General features: G+C 45.0%; 1 protein-coding gene and 1 long non-coding RNA gene across 2 annotated transcripts; one reads left to right on the forward strand and one right to left on the reverse strand.

Annotated features, from left to right (window-relative positions):
* The first annotated feature begins 7,863 nt into the window (after nucleotides 1-7,863).
* Nucleotides 7,864-16,371, forward strand: SOWAHA (sosondowah ankyrin repeat domain family member A). Its single transcript, XM_072842628.1, has 2 exons — nucleotides 7,864-7,993; nucleotides 12,856-16,371. Exons 1-2 carry the CDS (start codon nucleotides 7,864-7,866, stop codon nucleotides 14,946-14,948), a joined length of 2,223 nt encoding a protein of 740 aa, XP_072698729.1. The 3' UTR covers nucleotides 14,949-16,371.
* A 1,878-nt stretch (nucleotides 16,372-18,249) lies between these two features.
* Nucleotides 18,250-18,604, reverse strand: LOC140641327 (uncharacterized). Its single transcript, XR_012037866.1, has 2 exons — nucleotides 18,504-18,604; nucleotides 18,250-18,380 (listed from the first exon to the last, which is right to left on the reverse strand). It is a non-coding gene; the product is annotated as an uncharacterized lncRNA (long non-coding RNA).
* Nucleotides 18,605-18,635: the final 31 nt, after the last annotated feature.

Consider the following 18,635-nt stretch of genomic DNA (forward strand, 5'->3'; position numbering starts at 1 on the left):
AAGCTATAAGGATAAAGAAAATATACTAAAAGCTCCCTTAAATGAAAAGAAAAAAGTCTCCATACAAGAAAATGTCAGAATGGCATTAGACTTCTCAATAGTAACATTGGTTGCTTGGAAGAAAATGGAGCATGTCTTCAAAGTTCTCATGGAAAACTATTTCAACCCAGAATTCTATACCAAGTGAACCTGTCAGTTCAGCATAAGGGAGAATAAAGAAATGTTCAGACATTTCAAAAGGTAAAAGGCTTACTTCATATTGGGTGTGGGGAAAAAAAATAAAAGATCCATGAAATTAAGTAAAAATCCTTAGTCTTCAATTTGATTCAGAAGTTTCAGTGTGAAGTCATTATGTATTTTCTCTTTCTAAAAATGCATTTCTAGGGTCACTTGAGTGGCTCAGACAGTTAAGTGACTGCCTATGGCTCAGGTAATGATCCCAGGAGCCTGGGATGGAGCCTGGTCAGGCTTCCTGCTCAGTGGGAAGTCTGCTCATCTCTCTCCCTCTGCCACTGCCCCCACTGCCACTCATGCTTTTTCTCACTCTCTCTCTCTCTCTCTCTCTCTCACACACACTCACTCAAATAAACAAAATATTTGGGATCCCTGGGTGGCGCAGCGGTTTGGCGCCTGCCTTTGGCCCAGGGCGCGGTCCTGGAGACCTGGGATCGAATCCCACGTCGGGCTCCCGGTGCATGGAGCCTGCTTCTCCCTCTGCCTGTGTCTCTGCCTCTCTCTCTCTCACTGTGTGCCTATCATAAATAAATAAAAGTTTAAAAATATTAAAAAAAAATAAACAAAATATTTTTTAAAAATAATAAAAATGCATTTCTAGCTCTATCTACTAAAAAGACCTAGAAATACAAGACCAACCTAGTAACAATAAGAAATAGTTCATTCCATGTCTAGGACTAATACATAAAATAAAACTGAAATATCTATCATTTCAGATACCAACAAAGAAAATAGGAAAGAGTCTCAGGAGCCAACTGAACAAAGTTTATAGTAGCAAAAGAAGGGATGATGTGAGCACCAGTAATGACAAAACCATAATGAATTGAAATACAAACACACTTAAGTCCATGACTAAAATTTTAAAAGTTCACAGGTTGCCTTTGGAAGATGCTAGGGACTCATTATTTTGAAAAATGGTAAATAAAGGGAATATATCCAACCTTTCCCATAGGAGCCTCAGGGTAACTAAATAGTAAATGAGGGGAAGTTTCTCTCTAATATAGAAATCTTTTAGCCATTAATTGAAAGAGTGACACCATGTTGCAACCCACAATAAAATAATGCACCTACACAAGGATCACTTGTGGCGACTCACATCATGATATGAGCCAAGTAGACACGATGTGCATCCTTTTGGGAATGCACAATACCACCTATGAAAGTGCCCCCAAAATAATCAAACTTGAATCTGATCAACAACCTCGATTTAATTACTAATTTCAAGGAAGTACGAGAGATAAAAGACCATGTCAAAAGTCAGGACAGGAATGCAATCAGCAAAATCCAGATTGCGGGAAATTTTACAAGAAAAACAAAACTAAAAAACAATTCTTTTTTCAACAAACAAACTGGAAGAGAGAAAAAAGGATGGTGGAACCATGGATTAAAAGACACGCAAGAGACACATCAAACAACTGCAATTGGATCCAATTCAAACAAGCAAACATTTATATATATCAAGGAAATCTGAATGCTGACTAGTAATGCTGACTAGTTATTTGATGATACTAAGAAATTATAGCTATTTTTTAGGTGTGTTAATAGTACAGTGATTATATTTTTTAAAAAGAGCCTGTACCAGAGCACTTGGGTGGCATCTGTCTTTTAAGCATCTGACTCTTGATTTCAGCTCAGGTCATGATCTCAGGGTAGTGAGACTGAGCCCCACGTTAGGCTCCATGCTGGGCATGGAGTCTGCTTAAGAGTCTCTCTTCTCTTTCTACCCTGCTTGCCCTATCCTCTCTCTCTCTCTCTCTCTCTCTCTCTCTAAAAAAAAAAACCCTAAAACAAAACAAAACAAAACTGTACCTTTTCAAAATAAATTCTAAAATATTTACTGGTAATTGCTATCTGGGATTTGATTTGCTTGAAAATAATCTAGGGGTGGTGAGAAGCAGCTAGGAGTACACATGATACAGGGTTGGCCATGGGTTGATAACTATTAGAGGTAGTTGATAGGGTATATGGGTTCATTGTATTATTTTCTCTCCTTTTACATGTGTTTGAAGTTTCCCATAACAAAAATGTAAAAAAAAAAAAAAAAAAATCATCCCCTGAACATTCTTTCTAAGGGAGTTACTCACTAGCACTCAATCGCGTGCTCTAGCAGTTACCAAGAGAAAAATCCAACATTCAGAAACAGTACATCTAATGGAGGGAGCAGTGAAAGGAAGTCTCACGATGGGAGCGCAGAGCTGTGCCCAAGCAGGGACAGCCTGGGCTGGCTTGACCAGAGATGTGGGGGGTTGGGGAGGGACTGACTAGAATAGGGAGTATGATCGATGGCTCGGGAAATTCACAGAACACAAAGAAAGAAAAGACAGTGACATTTCCAGAAAAACAAAAAGCAGACAAGAACAGCAGAGTCAAATATGAAGCAAACTGAGACATAGCATAGACATGAGCTGCACTGAACAGTTTTTCGTGGTTATTCTAAAGTAAACAAACAACATTTTTGTTTTTGTTTTTGTTTTTTTGTTTTTGTTTTCTTGCCTTTTTAGAATCAACTTGGAAAAAATTTATGGGAGATTTCACTATGGTTAAATGGAAAATAAACATAATAAAAATGCATAAGGTACAGAATGGTTGGGGCAGAGAAGGTGGATGATAGGCTAGGAGCTCTAATGTTCCCATCTTACAAAGGGATAGGTTAATGGTAAACTTGTTCAAGATTGATAGGCAAGAAGTTAAGGTTTAAGTATACTTTTTGAAATTTCAAAACAAGCCTGAGGAGGAACTGCAAATAGTCTGGTAATGGAGAAGAGAGACAAAGGTAATAGAAGTCAATGAAACCTTATATATGCCCTACTATACTAGGATATTCAAGATTGATAAATCAAGAAGCTTCAGTATAAGCATACTATTTGGGGATATAGAGATAACCACCGGAAGTACAAGACTCAGAACTGCTGAAAATGTCTGTAGGAAGGAAGCCCAGGATGGGGAAGACTATGTTGGAGCGCTACTGCTTTCCATGATAAGCTTCTCTGGGTATGTATTGCTTTGATCAGTAGCTACATTATAGGGGGTCTTGTGAGCCATTTAAAATAGTTTAGAGTTTTACACAGACAACCAGGTTATATGATTAGATCTGTGTTCTAATTGGACCCCTCTGGCTGCAGGCAGAGAATGGAATGGAGGCAAGCCAGAAGGTGGAGGTGTGAGGGAGTAGGGGCAGGGCAGGGCAGGAGGACAGCTGCAGATGTCCAGACTGATGATGGCCTGGCATAGGAACAGAGAGAGCTGGATGGATGGATTCAAGAGGTACTAAAGAAGGTTTGGAAGAATCATGCCAGCTGCGTGAGTGATGGTCCCTTTTACGAGCTGGAGAACCCTGGGGGTGGGGCAAGAGGGTTTGAGAAGAAGATAACCAGTTTAGTTTGGACACGTTCAGTTTGAGTCATCAAGGATGTGTGAGGCCTTTCATAGTCTGGCACCAACCACCCTCTCCAACCTGTTTCTGCACTCAGCAACCCTCTGCCATCCCTACCCCTGTTCTCTTATCACCCTGAGTTTCTTGCTGTTCCATAAGCATACTATATATATATATATATATATGTCTTTGCTCATGCCAATGCTTCTGGTGAGAATGCCTTCCTTCTCCCTTCTCAGTCTGCAGTTTCTGATTATTACTCAGCTCACATTTCTTGTCTTCTCAGAAAACCTTCAGATTCTCCTAAGAAGCGCTCCATCCTCTGGGTGCCCCAGCATGCTAACAGATTTTGTCTAGCTCTGAGCACATCCTCCCATAAATCTCTTTTTCATATGTCTACTTTCCCTACCAGGCAATTGTTTCATAGGGGATAGGAACTGTCACCTATTATCCTTCAAGTTAGAAATATGAAGATATTTCACCTAGTTTGTCAACTCTCTCAGCTTGGTGATGACTACTTGGAATGCCATGTTGCAGATGATTTTGGACAAATGCAGGTGGTACAAGGTGTGGTGGGGTTCTGGGAAAGTAAAAGTCTGTCATGGGAGGAGAAGGAACAGGGAGGAACCAGGAGTTCATTGAATGAACTATCAAGAAACATCCCTCCCCAGGTGCCTGAGTGGCTCAATCTATAAAGTGTCTGACTCTTGATTTTAGCTCAGGTCATGATGTCAGGGTTGTGGGATAGAGCCCTGCATTGGGCTCTGTACTCAGCAGGGAGTCTGCCTGAGACTCTCTCTGCCCCAGTGTCCTCCCCCCATGCTCTCTCTCTGAATAAATAAAATCTTAAAAGATTTTGATAAAAAAAAAAAGAACACCCCTCCCAAATGGAGTAAAAAGAATCTTCTGGCCTGCCATCTCATCACTTAGAATGCCTCACAGACTGAGGGGCCTACCTTGGGGTCTGGATAGCTTTATACTATCTGGGAATTTTTTCCTCCCAACATTTGACCTGGACACTAAGACTTTCCAATATGCAGCCACACCATGGGATTTAGTTGAGACATGCCTGGGCCAGATCCCTTCACAGCCCTGGGTCATCTGAGCCCTACAGACCTGAAGAAAGCCATTTCAGGATGCAATCTTCCAGTCCTGGAGGATTTGGATAAATCCTCCAGTTTTTTCTAACCTTCTCTATCAGTATCCTATAGCTGACATAACAAATTATCACATACAGTGTGACTTAAAACAACAGAAATGTATTTTCTCACAGTTCTGGAGACCAGAAATCTAAGACCCAGGCATGAGCAGGCTGCACTTCCCCAAATTCAGCAGGAGAGACTCCTGCCTTGCCTTTTTCAGCTTCTACTACCACCAGGCATTCCTTGGCTTCCTTGCCTGCATCGCTCCCATCTCTGGCTCTGTCTTAACATGACCTCCTTTTCTCTGTCTTCTCTTCTGTCTCTTATAAGGACACCTGTCATTGGATTTGGCACCCAACAGATAACTTGGGATGCTCTCATCTTGAGACCCTTAGTTTAATTTTATCCGTGATAACCCTTTTTCCAAATAAGGTCACTTTCATGAGTTCTGGGACATAGACATATCTCTTTTGGACGGCCACCATTCAATCCCCTACACCTTCTGAATGGAAAGTGACCAATAAGACACAGGATTTGATAATTTTGAGACATAAACAATTTCTTTTAATGAGGGCATAAACAATGTTCTTTAAAAATGTAGACAGAATAGTGAAAAACTATCACAAAGAAGCAGCAGAAAAAAAAAAAACCCAAGCCTCACTAACATTACCATGATTGTTTTTGTCTTCACTGTGACAGCCACACAGAAGGCTCTGTGCAGACTGTGGCCTTATTGTCTCTCCCCTGGAAAGTTTCTAAGGCCCAGTATGTTGAGCTCTGAAGACAGAAGAACATTGTGACATTTTGCCCAAAAGTTCCAGTTAAAAAAGAATGGATTCTTTTGCCCAGGAAATTCTATCATCATTGGTAAAGAAGAGAAAGATCGGGAAAGGATGGAGAGAGGAAGGAACCCAGCGCCAAGCTGCAGCTGAGGGTTTCTCTCTTTCTGAGAGAAATCCTCAATTGTCTGTGTTTTTGAGACTGGGTGGGGAAGTGGAACCTTTCCTCCTGCTGAGCACCACCAAGCACTTCTGTATTTTTTCCCTTGCTCTTGCTCCAGCCATTTCATCTGGAACTGAAGCCTGCAGGGTTAGTGTAGCTTGTGTTCTAGCCGTGCTATACTCACCTCCATTCAATCCATATCTGAAAAGGTAACCAGAAGTTTATATTCAGAAAAATCCAAAAAGAGCAGATCTCTTCTGGCCTCACTCCTCACTCTGGCAATAATGGGCCTCTTGAACCAAGGTAACCCACCGTAACATGTCCAAGTGGGTTACCCCCAGGTGGGAGCCAGCTTTATGGACAGTAACTGCCCATTTTGCAAAGGAACAAAGTGATGAGAGTCACTGTCATGTGACAAGCTGTTACTGTTTCAGCATTATCAATAGTTATTGAGCACATTAAGTAACCACTGATTAGTTATTGAGGACAGCATCCTCTGAGCCCACTCTGAATCAGAAAAATCAAAGCAATGAAAGTCACTATCATGTGACAGATTGTCACCATTCCATCATTAGCAATATTTATGGAACACTTAGCATTATGTCCCAACAGGTGACACATAGCATCTCACTCCCAGGAGCCTGAGCCATCTCAGGAGTAGGAATATTGGAAATAATATAGGAAAAGGACCTGTGTTATCCTCGTTCCCATTTAGCAATTCTTGTGTTTCACTGATGCACAGTCAGATAAGTAAAGCCCATGCTGTTAATGACCTGTTCCCCAGACCACACAGCCTCAGAGGCAGGGTTCATCTTCCTGTTTCTTGCCCATTGTTCAGTGTCACCAATTATTACTCTGAGGACTGTTAATAAAACTGTTCACCATTTATTTAGCTGATAGTCTTGCAGCAGCAAGCAAGCAAGTAAGTCTTGAAGCAGCAAGCAAATCTTGAAGCAAGTGCTCAGCAAGCAAGCTGAGCACCTGGAACTAGCCCTTTGGCTGATTGTCCATCCCACAACCCACCTGTCACTTCCAACCACCACCCAACTGCACACCTCAGTTTGACTCCTCCCCCAACACATCCCCTCTAGAAGGGTCTCAACCAACGCATAACTTTCAGGCTCTGTATAACTTACTTCAAATTAGTTTATTTGGAGCTCTCTATTAATGAGCTCTTAGAATCACTGACTAGGAAATTGGATGAGTTTGTATCTATGAATTCTTTCTACCTTTAGCCATGTTGTTACATGGAAGGCAAGTTAAACATAATATATTACATAGTATACATAGTAGTATATATAGTACAAGAGTTCAGAGAAGATTTAAACTGTTTCCACCTGTCCATCTTTAAAGCCAGATGTTGGTGGATTTCTCATTTTCATACACTTGGTGCTGTCTTCTCAAAGCCCTCTTGAATGGGGAAGTCCATAGTGGAAGGGCTGTTTTGGGTTGCTGTTTTATTCACTCTGACCCAAGCAGGGACTCCACTTTACGATTAAGGAAATGGTTAAAATAGCACTTTGCAGGCCTCTGGAACTAAGCTCTCCTAATTTAGACACTGACTCCCTTGAAAATAAAAAGGAGTCCCAAAATGTCCCTCTGGGGGGGTAAACATATTTTTTAATCAAAACTCATCTATGAGAATAAAATAGGCCAAGAAGGAATGACTAAAGGCAGAAAATGACCACATCTGCTCATGATTTGCCTACCATGGACAGTTTTCCGAGTGTCCACAGACTAGACCTACTGGTGCTCTAACAACCCACCGAGCACATCTGCAGAATCTGGTAAGCATCCTGAGAAATGGATCTCAGATATAATGAAGGATGTGACACTTGTCACTAGGATTTAAATTTTTTTTTATTTATGATAGTTACAGAGAGAGAGAGAGAGAGAGAGAGGCAGAGACACAGGCAGAGGGAGAAGCAGGCTCCACGCGCCGGGAGCCCGATGTGGGATTCGATCCCGGGTCTCCAGGATCGCGCCCTGGGCCAAAGGCAGGCGCCAAACCGCTGCGCCACCCAGGGATCCCGTCACTAGGATTTAGAAATAAAGATAGTCCCTCAACCTTGAAGAAAAGGGAACTATAGAAGTCACAGGCATGAGAAAGAGGCCCTTTTTGCTCCCTCTGAGCTGGTAAGCAAGAACAAAACATGATTTATTCCGGAAGTCATGACTGCAAAAGCTTGCTATCTGGGCAAAGTCCCTTTACAGCCGTTCTGGGGAGACCATCGTCCTCATATCCTTGGAGCTCCTGCTGACTGGGACCCCAGACACTCTTCTTTACTGATGATGATGCATGGTGAGACACCAGGAGGCAGAGGAGCCAGACTGTGGTGGATGAAGCCTAATGTAAGGGGCCTATTCTTGTCCCATTATGGGGGCGAGACAGTCACAAACATGAAACATCCACTCTGGGTCTCTGTGGAGCCCAGACATAGAGTTCAAGGGATATTGTATGTTGGAATAGGCAACACAATATAACAAAACAAAACAAAACAATACATTATGGAATACAGAGCATGGGGGATTTAAAATTTTACATTTATTTTTAAATGTGGCTTTAAAAAATACAAAGGGCCATCTATGCTGACTTTCAAATTTAAGATACTGAGATAGAAGCAAACACTTGAAAGATAGGAAAAATGAGATAGATATGAGATTTGAGAGAAATGAGATAGAAAACAAATGTCTGTTGCTTCCTCCAAATTCAAGACACATAAAATTTTACCCTTGCTATAAATGTACATTTTATATTTGATTTTCCTAATATTTATGAGAAAACTACTGAGTCACTGGAAGAATTGATTTGATGGCCTCACTGTCAGGAGGGCACCGAACTTTAAAAGTAGCCTGGGGAATTGGATGTCATTGGCACACTTGCCCTGATGTTTGCCAAATTATAAATGCATCACTTAAAATATTAAAGTGGAGTATGTTCAGATGCACAAGTGTAAAGGTTTAAGCTAGACTTTTATATGAGTTTTCTCCTTATTAAACATTCAGAACATCGCTTCTAAGTAATTGGTGAGCTAATTTTAAATGGTAAATGAGTACAAATTAGTATTGGGCTCAGCCAATAATAAACTGTGACCTTGGTTACATTGCTTTGTATAGCTCAGAGCCTGAAGCCTGTCAAGCACTGTCAATAAACTTTGCTTGTACCAGCAACTCCTTTTCAATCAGTATTTAATCCGTTGTCTATTCTTGGTGATCACAGTCAGAACGAGTTCAAACCGCATAAGTCAGTAATGATCTTTAACAGAGGGTTCTTCTCCCGCCTCCTCTTAGAGAGAGGAGGCAGTAACAAAATTCCAGCTCGATTGAGGCTCCACTTCCTATGAGATCACAGAATAATTTTTCTGAGGCACCAGCAATTTGTCATATGAAAAGTAGCTATGGAAATGAAAATCACAACGAAGGGAACGTGACTAAAAATGAAAACAGGCAGTATAATGCAAATTCTGCTTCTGAAATAGCTTTGGCATCTATTCCTATCTTTCTGCCCTGCTGCCGTAGCTCATTGTCTCTGTCTCTCCCAAGGACGTGCCATCACCTCCAGCAGTGCCACTCCTCCATCCCTTCACCACACATGCATCAGTTATAGCAGGCAGGCCGCAAAGCAGCATGGGTTATAAAATAATGGGTGCTCTAATGCCACCTGCACTGAACAAATACATGGCTGTGTTTATACCTAGGGAGGTAGATAAAAAGCTTCATAGAATAAGCCAACAAATATTAGGAATGCTTCTCAAACATGTGATCTATTTTGTTAATTTGGAAATTATTGGAATTTGGGAAAACATAATCATGAATTCTATAATCAAAAAATAATTAGGGGCACCTGGGTGGCTCGGTCAGTTAAGCGTCTGCCTTTAGCTCAGGTCATGATCCCAGAATTCTGGGATCTAGCCCTGCTTAGGGCTCTCTGCTCAGGAGGGAGTCTGCTTCTCCTTCTCCCTCTGGTCTTGCTCTCTCTCTTTCTCTCTGTCTCGAATACATGCATGCGCCTGCACATGCCCTTGTACTCTAATAAATAAAATCTTAAAAAAAAAAAAAAAGAAAATTAAAATATATCGAGAACTGATGGTTACCAGAGGGGAGGTGGGTGGGAGAATAGGTGAAATAGGCGATGGGGATTAAGTAGGGCACTTTTGATGAGTATCAAGTGATGTATAGAACTGTTGAATCACTATATTGTACACCTGAAACTAATACAACACTGTATGTTAACTAATGGAATTAAAATCTTAAAGAAATGAACCCATCATTTTTGGAGAACAAAGAAAAGAAAAAAGAATTGAAGCTACTTTTTAAAAAGAAAAAAGAAAGCAAGCATTCCACAGCAATCTACTGCAAACAGGATAAAGTGCAAAGTATAATTTAAGGTCCTCTATCCATGACCCCAGATTACTTCCCTGACATTATCTTCTGTACCTCTAACACGTAACTTAAACAGAAAACACACTAGACTGTTTACCCTGAATTCAGTCTTCACTGTCCAACTTGCAAACCCTTGCCTATCTTGTGCATATGCAAATTCGGCCTGCCTCCTGAAGACTTCCTCATGGGTCTTTTAGAAGCTGTGCACTGGTAAGCCTGCAGAGCATTGATTTCATCTGAATGTAACATAATTAACTGTTTTTCTCTCTTCCACTAAGCAGTAAGCTCTCCACAGGCAGGTTGCGCCTTCTCCCCTGAGCACCTGGCTCACTGCTTTGCACCCAAAGATAGTCAATAGATGTTTGTTGAAATAGATCATAGAAGTGAGGAGGATGGGCAGCCTGGGTGGTTCAGCGGTTTAGCGCGGCCTTCAGCCCAGGGCGTGATCCTGGAGACCCAGGATCGAGTCCCGCTTTGGGCCCCTGCATGGAGCCTGCTTCTTCCTCTGCCTGTGTCTCTGCCACGCTCTCTCTCATTAATAAATAAAATCTTAAAAAAAAAAAAAAAGGAGGAGGAGGATGCCCCTGGGGCAGCTGCAGAAGACTTTGCAAGGGTGCGATTTGAGTTTGATTTGAAGAAAAGGTAATATTCAGACATAAATGATAGCTGATTACAGTTATCATTGCATGATTAAAAGCACAGGGACTTCTTCAAGGGCATTGTTATCATTCTGATGTAGACTGCTTAATATTACAGAGTAAGTTGATCCTACACGTTCTCCTTTAAATGGGAGATGTATCTTCATATTTTGAACTAGCATTCTTAAGCTACAAGGATACAGTATTTACAATAAAAAAAACTAGTCATCAATAAAATTAAAAGGCAAATGACAAACTGGGAAAATCTGGACAATGTATATAATAAAAGGTTAATAACTACATATCAACAGGAAGATATTAATGGATAAAGGGGGGGAAAGGTAAATCAAAAAGAAAAAATCCAAATAGACAATAAATAAGTGGGGGGAAGTTTAACATCACTAGTAATAAAAAGTAGAGTGAGCTACAACTTTTCACCTTCCAAACTGACAAATTAAAAGATGCTACTCAATACCATTGAGGGAAAGACAAGGTACTTTTACAGGACTGTAACTTTTCTGGAAAACAATCTAGCGTTAAGTTTCAAGAGTTTTGAAAAGAATTCCCTCTGACCTAGTAATTCTACTGGTAGGATTCTATCCTAAGGAATTAATCAGAAATGTGCACAAAGTTTTATATATGAGCACCACTATTCACAAGAATTAAAAACTGGAAACAATTTAGACTACTAACTATAAGAAAATAAGCGTAATACTATATTTATCTGATGCTATAGTAAAAATCATATATATTTAAAGAATAGATATTGTCATTGAGGAAAATGCTCACAATATAATAAAAAGTGGGAGAAAAAAGATTAAATCGTATGCATTTAAGGACTGAAGACAGAAATTGCCCTGGGAAATGGGATTGGGAAAAGGATGGCCTTTCACATTTTACTGTTTTCTTTTTTGTTTTGGTCATTAATAGTGGTATAATCATTGCTATACAATTTGAATGCTTACTTTGGGCCAAGCGTTGCTTTAAGTCTCTTGTGTTTATTTTCTTAATTCTCACAACAATCTGATGAGGTAGGCATTATTATCATCCCCACTTTATAGATAAGAAAACTGAGGCACAGAGAGGTCAATCAAGTAAGCCAAGGTAGAGCTATGATTCGAGTGTGCAATTATGATCCCAGGCTTATTCTCTTAAACTACTAAGAAATGGTACCTCTGATTATATACTTGTAGTAAGGTGTTTGTAAGTTAAGAAACTGATCCCATTTTTCGCCCCTGGTGGTTTACTCAGCCAAAAAGCTTCTTCTCCTACCTAGCTGCATAACTACCTGATCTCTTCAAGTCCTTAGTCCTTATATAATTGGGACCTTCAAATGAGTCGTGCCCTGAACACAAGGTGCAAAATTGCAATCTGACCCCCCTGTCTTACTGTTTTATTTTTCCATTGTATTTATCTAGCATATTACAGAATTTTCAGATTCACCATATTATTTCCATTCCCCCTTCCCTGCCACGTGAGCTCCACTGGATTAGGGGTTTTTATCTCTCTTGCTAACTGATGTATTACAGCCGGAAAAGGTACTGGCCCAAATTAGGTGCTCAACAAATATTTGTGTCTTAAATGAAAAAATTTAAATATAGCATGATTACCATTTCGCTTTTTATTCTAAAACAAAAAACATGTATGCACGTGTGTATGGAAGGAAGAAGAAAAATATTTCAAAATGTTAATGGTGATTTCAAGTGATAGTTCTCCTTTGTATCTTTCTGTGGTTTTATTTTCAAACTTCCATGTGAAAATGTACTATCTCATCATGAAACAACTGCTTTTTTAAAACATCCCTTCTAAACCTTGGGTAACATGCATGGCCACTGTCTCAGCTGCAAATTGCAAGATGCCCTTTCCCTGTGCGAAACGCGGTCAACGCAGTCGACAATCGGAGCGGTATCGATGAACAAATAATTGCTGTTAAATAACCTCCCGGTATTTTTGTGGTGGCGAGCTATTCCTTAAGGAAAGAAAAAGCGTCGCCTCTCCCGGTCGACCACGGCATCCCTGGGGAGCACACCCACCTGGCAACCGGGCGCCCGCTGAAGCGTGGCACTGCGCCTTTAATTCCCGGGTGGGGGAGGGGGCGGCGGATAATTTCCGCTCCCCCCTCCCGCCGCGGTCCCGGTGGCAGCTGTCACCTGTAAGGGAGCACCGAGCACGGGGGATGGAGCCCGGCGCCCATCGGACGCAGTACGAAGGCAGAAACCTACCCCGGAGGCGGTGGGTGCACGATGCGGCCCCCCGCACCTTCCTCCAGGAGGCCCCCGGGCGGCACGGCGCGGGCGTGACCAAGGTCCAGCTTCAGGGACACGCCCGTCGCGCCTCGGTGGAAACGGTCGGGTGAGCCTGGCCGGGGAGGACGTGGCCCCCGGAGCCCCCCGCTCCCGCCCCCGCCCCCGCTCCCGCCCGTCCCAGCGGCCGCCGCGGCGTGCACCTGCCCCTGCCGGCAGCCGGGAGCGCGGGGCGCGGGGGCGCGGCGGCCCGGGCCCCCGCGGGGCTGCGCTGACCATGGCGCTGGCCGCCGCCGCCGCCGCCGCCGCCGCCGCCGCCGCCGCCGGGGTGAGCCAGGCGGCCGTGCTGGGCTTCCTGCTGGAGCACGGCGGCCAGGTGCGCAGCTGCGACCTGCTGAGCCGCTTCAAGCCCCTGCTGGAGGCCGGCGACCCGCGCGGCCGCGCCGCCCGCAGGGACCGCTTCAAGCAATTCGTCAACGACGTGGCGGTGGTGAAGGAGTTGGACGGCGTCAAGTTCGTGGTGCTGAAGAAGAGACTGCGGCCCCGGCAGGCGGCGCGGGCCCTGCCCCCGGGCGACCCCGGCGACCCCCGGAGCACCCCCGTCTCGCCCCGGGAAGCGCCTGGCGCGGGGGCTCCATCCCCGGCCGCGCCGCCGCCGCAGCAGCCGGGGGCACCACGCGAGCACGCGGCCCTGCCCTTGGAGCCGCAGGACGCCTCTGGGCCCGCTCAGCCCCCCGCGGAGCCCGCGGAGCCCCCGGCGGGTCCCGCCCAGCCATCGGGGGGTGCCCCCGGGCCCCGGGTCCCAGCCGTTGAGCTAGCCCTGGCCCCCGAGGGGCTCTCTGCAGGCGCGGCCGCGCCGCCCAGCCCGCTGTCGGGGGAGCCCCCGCCCCACGCCGCGGCGCCGGACGCGGAACCTGGGCGCGGCCCGACGGCCGAGGCGCCGCCGCCCCCCAAGCCCTGCATGCTGCCCGTGCGCTGCGTCCCGGGCCCCGCCGCGCTCCGGATCCGGGCCGAGGAGCAGGGCCTGCGGCGGCAGCTGTCGGAGGAGCCGAGCCCGCGCAGCTCCCCGCTGCTGCGGCGGCGGCTGTCGGTGGAGGAGGCCGGCCTGGGCCTGGGCCTGGGCCTGGGCCTGGGCCTGGGCCTCGGCCCCGGCCCGGGCCGCTCCCCGCACCTGAGGCGCCTGCCGCGCGCAGGCCCGCGCCTGCTAAGCCCGGACGCGGAGGAAGTGCCCGCCGCGCCGCCGCCGCCGCCCGCCGTGCCCCTGGAGCCCACGGAGCACGAGTGGCTGGTGCGGGCGGCGGGGGGCTGCTGGACCCACCAGCTGCACGGGCTGCTGCTGCGCGACAGCGGCCTGGCGGCCAAGCGCGACTTCATGTCGGGCTTCACGGCCCTGCACTGGGCCGCCAAGAGCGGCGACCGCGAGATGGCGCTGCAGCTGGTGGAGGTGGCGCGCCGAGGGGGCGCGCGGGTGGACGTGAACGCGCGCTCGCACGGCGGCTACACGCCGCTGCACCTGGCCGCCCTGCACGGCCGCGAGGACGCCGCCGTGCTGCTGGTGGTGCGCCTGGGCGCGCAGGTGCACGTGCGCGACCACAGCGGGCGGCGCGCCTACCAGTACCTGCCGCCCGGCGCCTCGTACGCGCTCCGCCGCCTCCTCGGCGACCCCTGCCTTCCAGGCTCTGCCGACGCCGACGCCACCGCGGCCGGCAGTGGCTCCCACGCGGCCCGGCGCCCGGTGCAGGTGGCCGCCACCATCCTCAGTTCCACCACCAGCGCGTTCCTGGGCGTCCTGGCCGACGACCTGATGCTCCAAGACCTGGCTCGAGGCATGAGGAAGTCGGGCTCCCTTAGCAAGTTCTTGGGTGCCTCGCCCACAGCTCCACGGAAAAAGACGAAGACCCGCAGCGGCCTGCCGGCTTTCCCAGAACTCTCTCGCCGACCTACTCCCGGGCCCCTGGCTGGGCTCGTGCCCAGTCTCCCGCCCCCAACCTGACGGTCCCTGAGGCCCGGCTCGGTTGATGTAACCCGGCCTGCCCCTCACAGCCGCTCAGCACCGTCTCCAGCTGCGCGCAGTGCAGCCTGTTCTAGCTCCCGCCCGAGGCTTGACCTGCCTCTGGAGATGGGAGTCAAGACGTCAGGGAGAGCCTTCTATAAAGAACTCCAGAAATCAGTCTTGAATATTGGGTCAGAGTTAAGGGCCCCCGAACGAGTGAACTCGATGCCTCTGCAACCACACACTCCCAAGCCAGAACTAGAGCAAGGGTCTCTTTAAACGTGTTCTGTTGGACTGTCAGCTTTAAGATATCCAGTGGTTTTGTAATTTGCTGCCTTTATCCTGTTTTTAAATTAAAATGAGGTAAAACAACTTTCATAATAACCTTTTGAAATTATATTTTTCCATTTTTAGGCAAAATGCTCATTTTCAATCTTTTGCTGAGTATTTTGGAATTCTATTAAAAAACAAACAGGTGATCATGATCTAAAGGAAAGTAGTCCCAACCAACAAAACCCTTAAACGTTTATCTACCTCATTTTAGGCGATTCTAGAGAGACTTGAACACAGAATGTGATCATTGTGAATGTAATTCATTTCAGTTGTACTGTGAATGCTAACTATTAGGAAACAAGTGCATCTGGGGAGTAAGAATGATTTAACAGTGAGAGAAAGGAGACATTTTGGCAAATACTTGCAATTTCTGGTTGTCTTTATGATGAAATATAAACTGTCTTCGGCACTAGTGGGTGATTATTTTGATTTGGCATGAATATTTAATTTTTTAAGTATGATTTACTTGTGAATGCACCATTGTGCCATGTTTCTGAATCTTGTTTTCCAATCTGGATGCGCCTTTCAATGCAGTAGGTGAATATTTAAAGAACAACAACATGTCATAGCATTATACCAGAAAAATAATTGGTTAAATAAAAGTAGATACACTTAAAGAGCAACTATTTTATATGAAGATTCTATAGAAACAAAAAATATATCCACTTTTAAAAGCCATCTGAAAGCAAACCACTTATTCCAAAATAGCAAATACAGAATTCTTTGCTTAGTGACCTTTCAGGGATGACTTAACTTCTCTGGACCTTTGATCCTATCTGTAATGGAGAAGGTTTGCTATTACCAAGAGGTACCAGGTTCAACCCACTCTAACTATAAGGTCTCTTTTTCTGTTTTAAAGATGGGGACTCTGTTTGCTCAACCAGCCTTTTTTTTAATATCATATTGTGGTCATGCTCTGCTTTTGCAAATCGTGTTTGCATGTCATTAGTTATATCAAATAGTTTTTGTGGCACAGGGGAGTGTGTTTTCTCCCTTCCATATATATCCTGTGTGACATTATTTAAGGCAGCCCTTAATGGAATGTTTTGATTTAAGCACTAAAATAAACAAGTCTCCCATTTTGTTCTTACTTGTGTGGTAATGTCTTTCCCTTAAACATTCTACAGCCCTTACTACTGTATTTTTCTTGTCTTTTTATTTACTTAATTTCTTCAGTTCTTCCTCATCCTCTTCTGCCTCTTCCAGGCATTCTGTTATTGAAAGAGTTTGGAATGATCTGCTAAATAAAGGCAGCATCCACACACGGATATAGTATCCAAAAAAAAAAAAAAAAAACAACAGATGAATGTAGGCCCTGATCTGACCCTTTCCTTCCCACCTTCCTTGCCTGGAACTCTTGCTAAGCTGCATAAATTATTTAAAAATGCAAATTAAATCTGCCTCTGCAGAAAAAAAAAATTGTAGGAGGCAATAATTATAGCAGTCTCAGTTGCTGAAGGTCTAGAAGACAGAATAAAATATTAGAGATTTTCCATGGTAAGAGAGAGGCTTGACTGAGACAGGATAACAAAGGTCACAAACAGAGGTATGACCTGCCTTGAGAAAAACAAAATCTAAACCAGGAGAGTAGTAATAACAATAACTAATGTTTACTGCACACTTAAATCAGAGGAGGGTTACTTAAACTGCCAGAAGAATCTCTGTGTTTCAGAAGGGCATGCTGCAAGCCTTCCAAGTGAAGTAAAACATTTGGCAAGAGTTTAGGATCAATAAGCCTAAAACTTAGGTATTAGAAACCATCGTTTTTTCCTTTCAGGTCAAGATGTTCCAGAACTATAAGTCAGTCAGAAGTTATACTTTGATATGTATATGGAAAGTTTTCAAGAACTACATATTGCCTAGCGGGAGGTACACCTGTGAGGGGTATTTTCAACAAATGACAAAATAAAAGAAAAGAAAGAAAAGAAAAGAAAAAGAAAAATTGTTTCTAATTTAAGGCAATTTAGCTGGCTAGAATTGTCATGGAGAAGAGAATCACTCCTTTTAATGGGGGAGAAGTTAATTGTTATATAGATGTGTATGAGTCATCTAGAACAAACTTTTAAATAAAGGTTTATACTTCCTTTAAAGGAGGTTGGAGGTTATTCTAGAACATGTCACACCTAATGGAGACCAGGATATGGGTGATGCACATATGGCCTGTGTTTATTAAGTGCCAAGTACAGTTTTAACCACTGTGCAGGTATTAACCTCAACCTTACAAGGTATGTCCTGATAGTATCTGGAATTTAAAGTGAGGGAATGGAAGCCTCAAGAAACTATGAGTACCTTGTCCAGGATTCACAGCTATAACTGTCACAGATGGGATGGCCTCCTGATTCTCTTTTCCCTGACAGTGTCCTGCTGCAGAAAAGCAAGGTGGCCTCATCTCAGCCCTTACTCATCTAGTGACCTTAGGCAAGTCATCCAGTTCTCCAGACTCTATCTCCCTCCTCCGTGGGTGGTAGGACTGCAGCATCTATCCTACAGGCTGTGAGGAGGATAGAGCACAGGGAGGGAGTACCTAGGGCTCCTTGAGAACTGCAACACCATCTTGAAATACTACCACGGTGCCCAATTGGTCCCATTGGGGTTTGTGGCCTCAGTACCAAAACCAAATAGCTCTCATCTGTAGCTTGGCTTTACACGATCACCATTCTTATAATCACTAACCATGTTAGTATTTGTATACATAAATAACAATGGACTGGGGAGGGGATGTAGTCCCAACAAAGGGAGATTATTTCATGTTCTGTATATCACTTCAGTTAAAAATAGACATCACCATGTCTTTCTTAACATTCCTCTAGCATACGTACCCCTGTCTTCTGAACCTAAACAGGTCATCCAGCCAGCTGAGCTGAAAGCACTCCTCAACACAGTTATAAAGCTGGGCCCTCTCTGGACCCATATTTGACCCCCCCTTTTTGGGCCATTTCCTGGAAGAAATTATTTGGCCTTTCATAACAGTTTGATAAATAGACTTTTTATTGCTCTCCACATAGCTTTTTGCCTTGAACCTCTGTCCTGGCCTTACCCTTCCAGAACTGCCACACCTCTGGACTTGAACCTGTGAAGCCCAGGTGGTCTCAGTCGTTTCTGTAGGGAAGAGATAAAAAGGAGAAGGTCCCGATGTCTCCTCCGGGGGGGGGGGGGGGGACCCACCATTTTCCTAGGGGGTAGGTGATGCTGATTTAAGTTTCAACGACAACCGATAAGCACCTGCCCTGCCCGTAGCCAGGATGTGACGGTAACACTGCGGGGTCCTTGAGAGCATTTGCTTTAGAGCAGTCGCCGGCCCCCACCTCTTCCTCCTCCTGCCCCCACGCTCCCCTTTCACCTCGTCTCTCGGCG

Source organism: Canis lupus, chromosome 10 (genome assembly GCF_048164855.1).
Source record: "Canis lupus baileyi chromosome 10, mCanLup2.hap1, whole genome shotgun sequence".
Taxonomy (NCBI): Eukaryota; Metazoa; Chordata; class Mammalia; order Carnivora; family Canidae; genus Canis; species Canis lupus.

Bases quoted from the DNA above. Each gene is read 5' to 3' on its own strand.
- SOWAHA (XM_072842628.1), top strand. From the start codon at position 7,864: ATGACTGCAAAAGCTTGCTATCTGGGCAAAGTCCCTTTACAGCCGTTC. The intron at 7,994-12,855 runs GTGAGACACCAG...TCCCGGTGGCAG, and splicing joins TTTACTGATGATGATGCATG to CTGTCACCTGTAAGGGAGCA.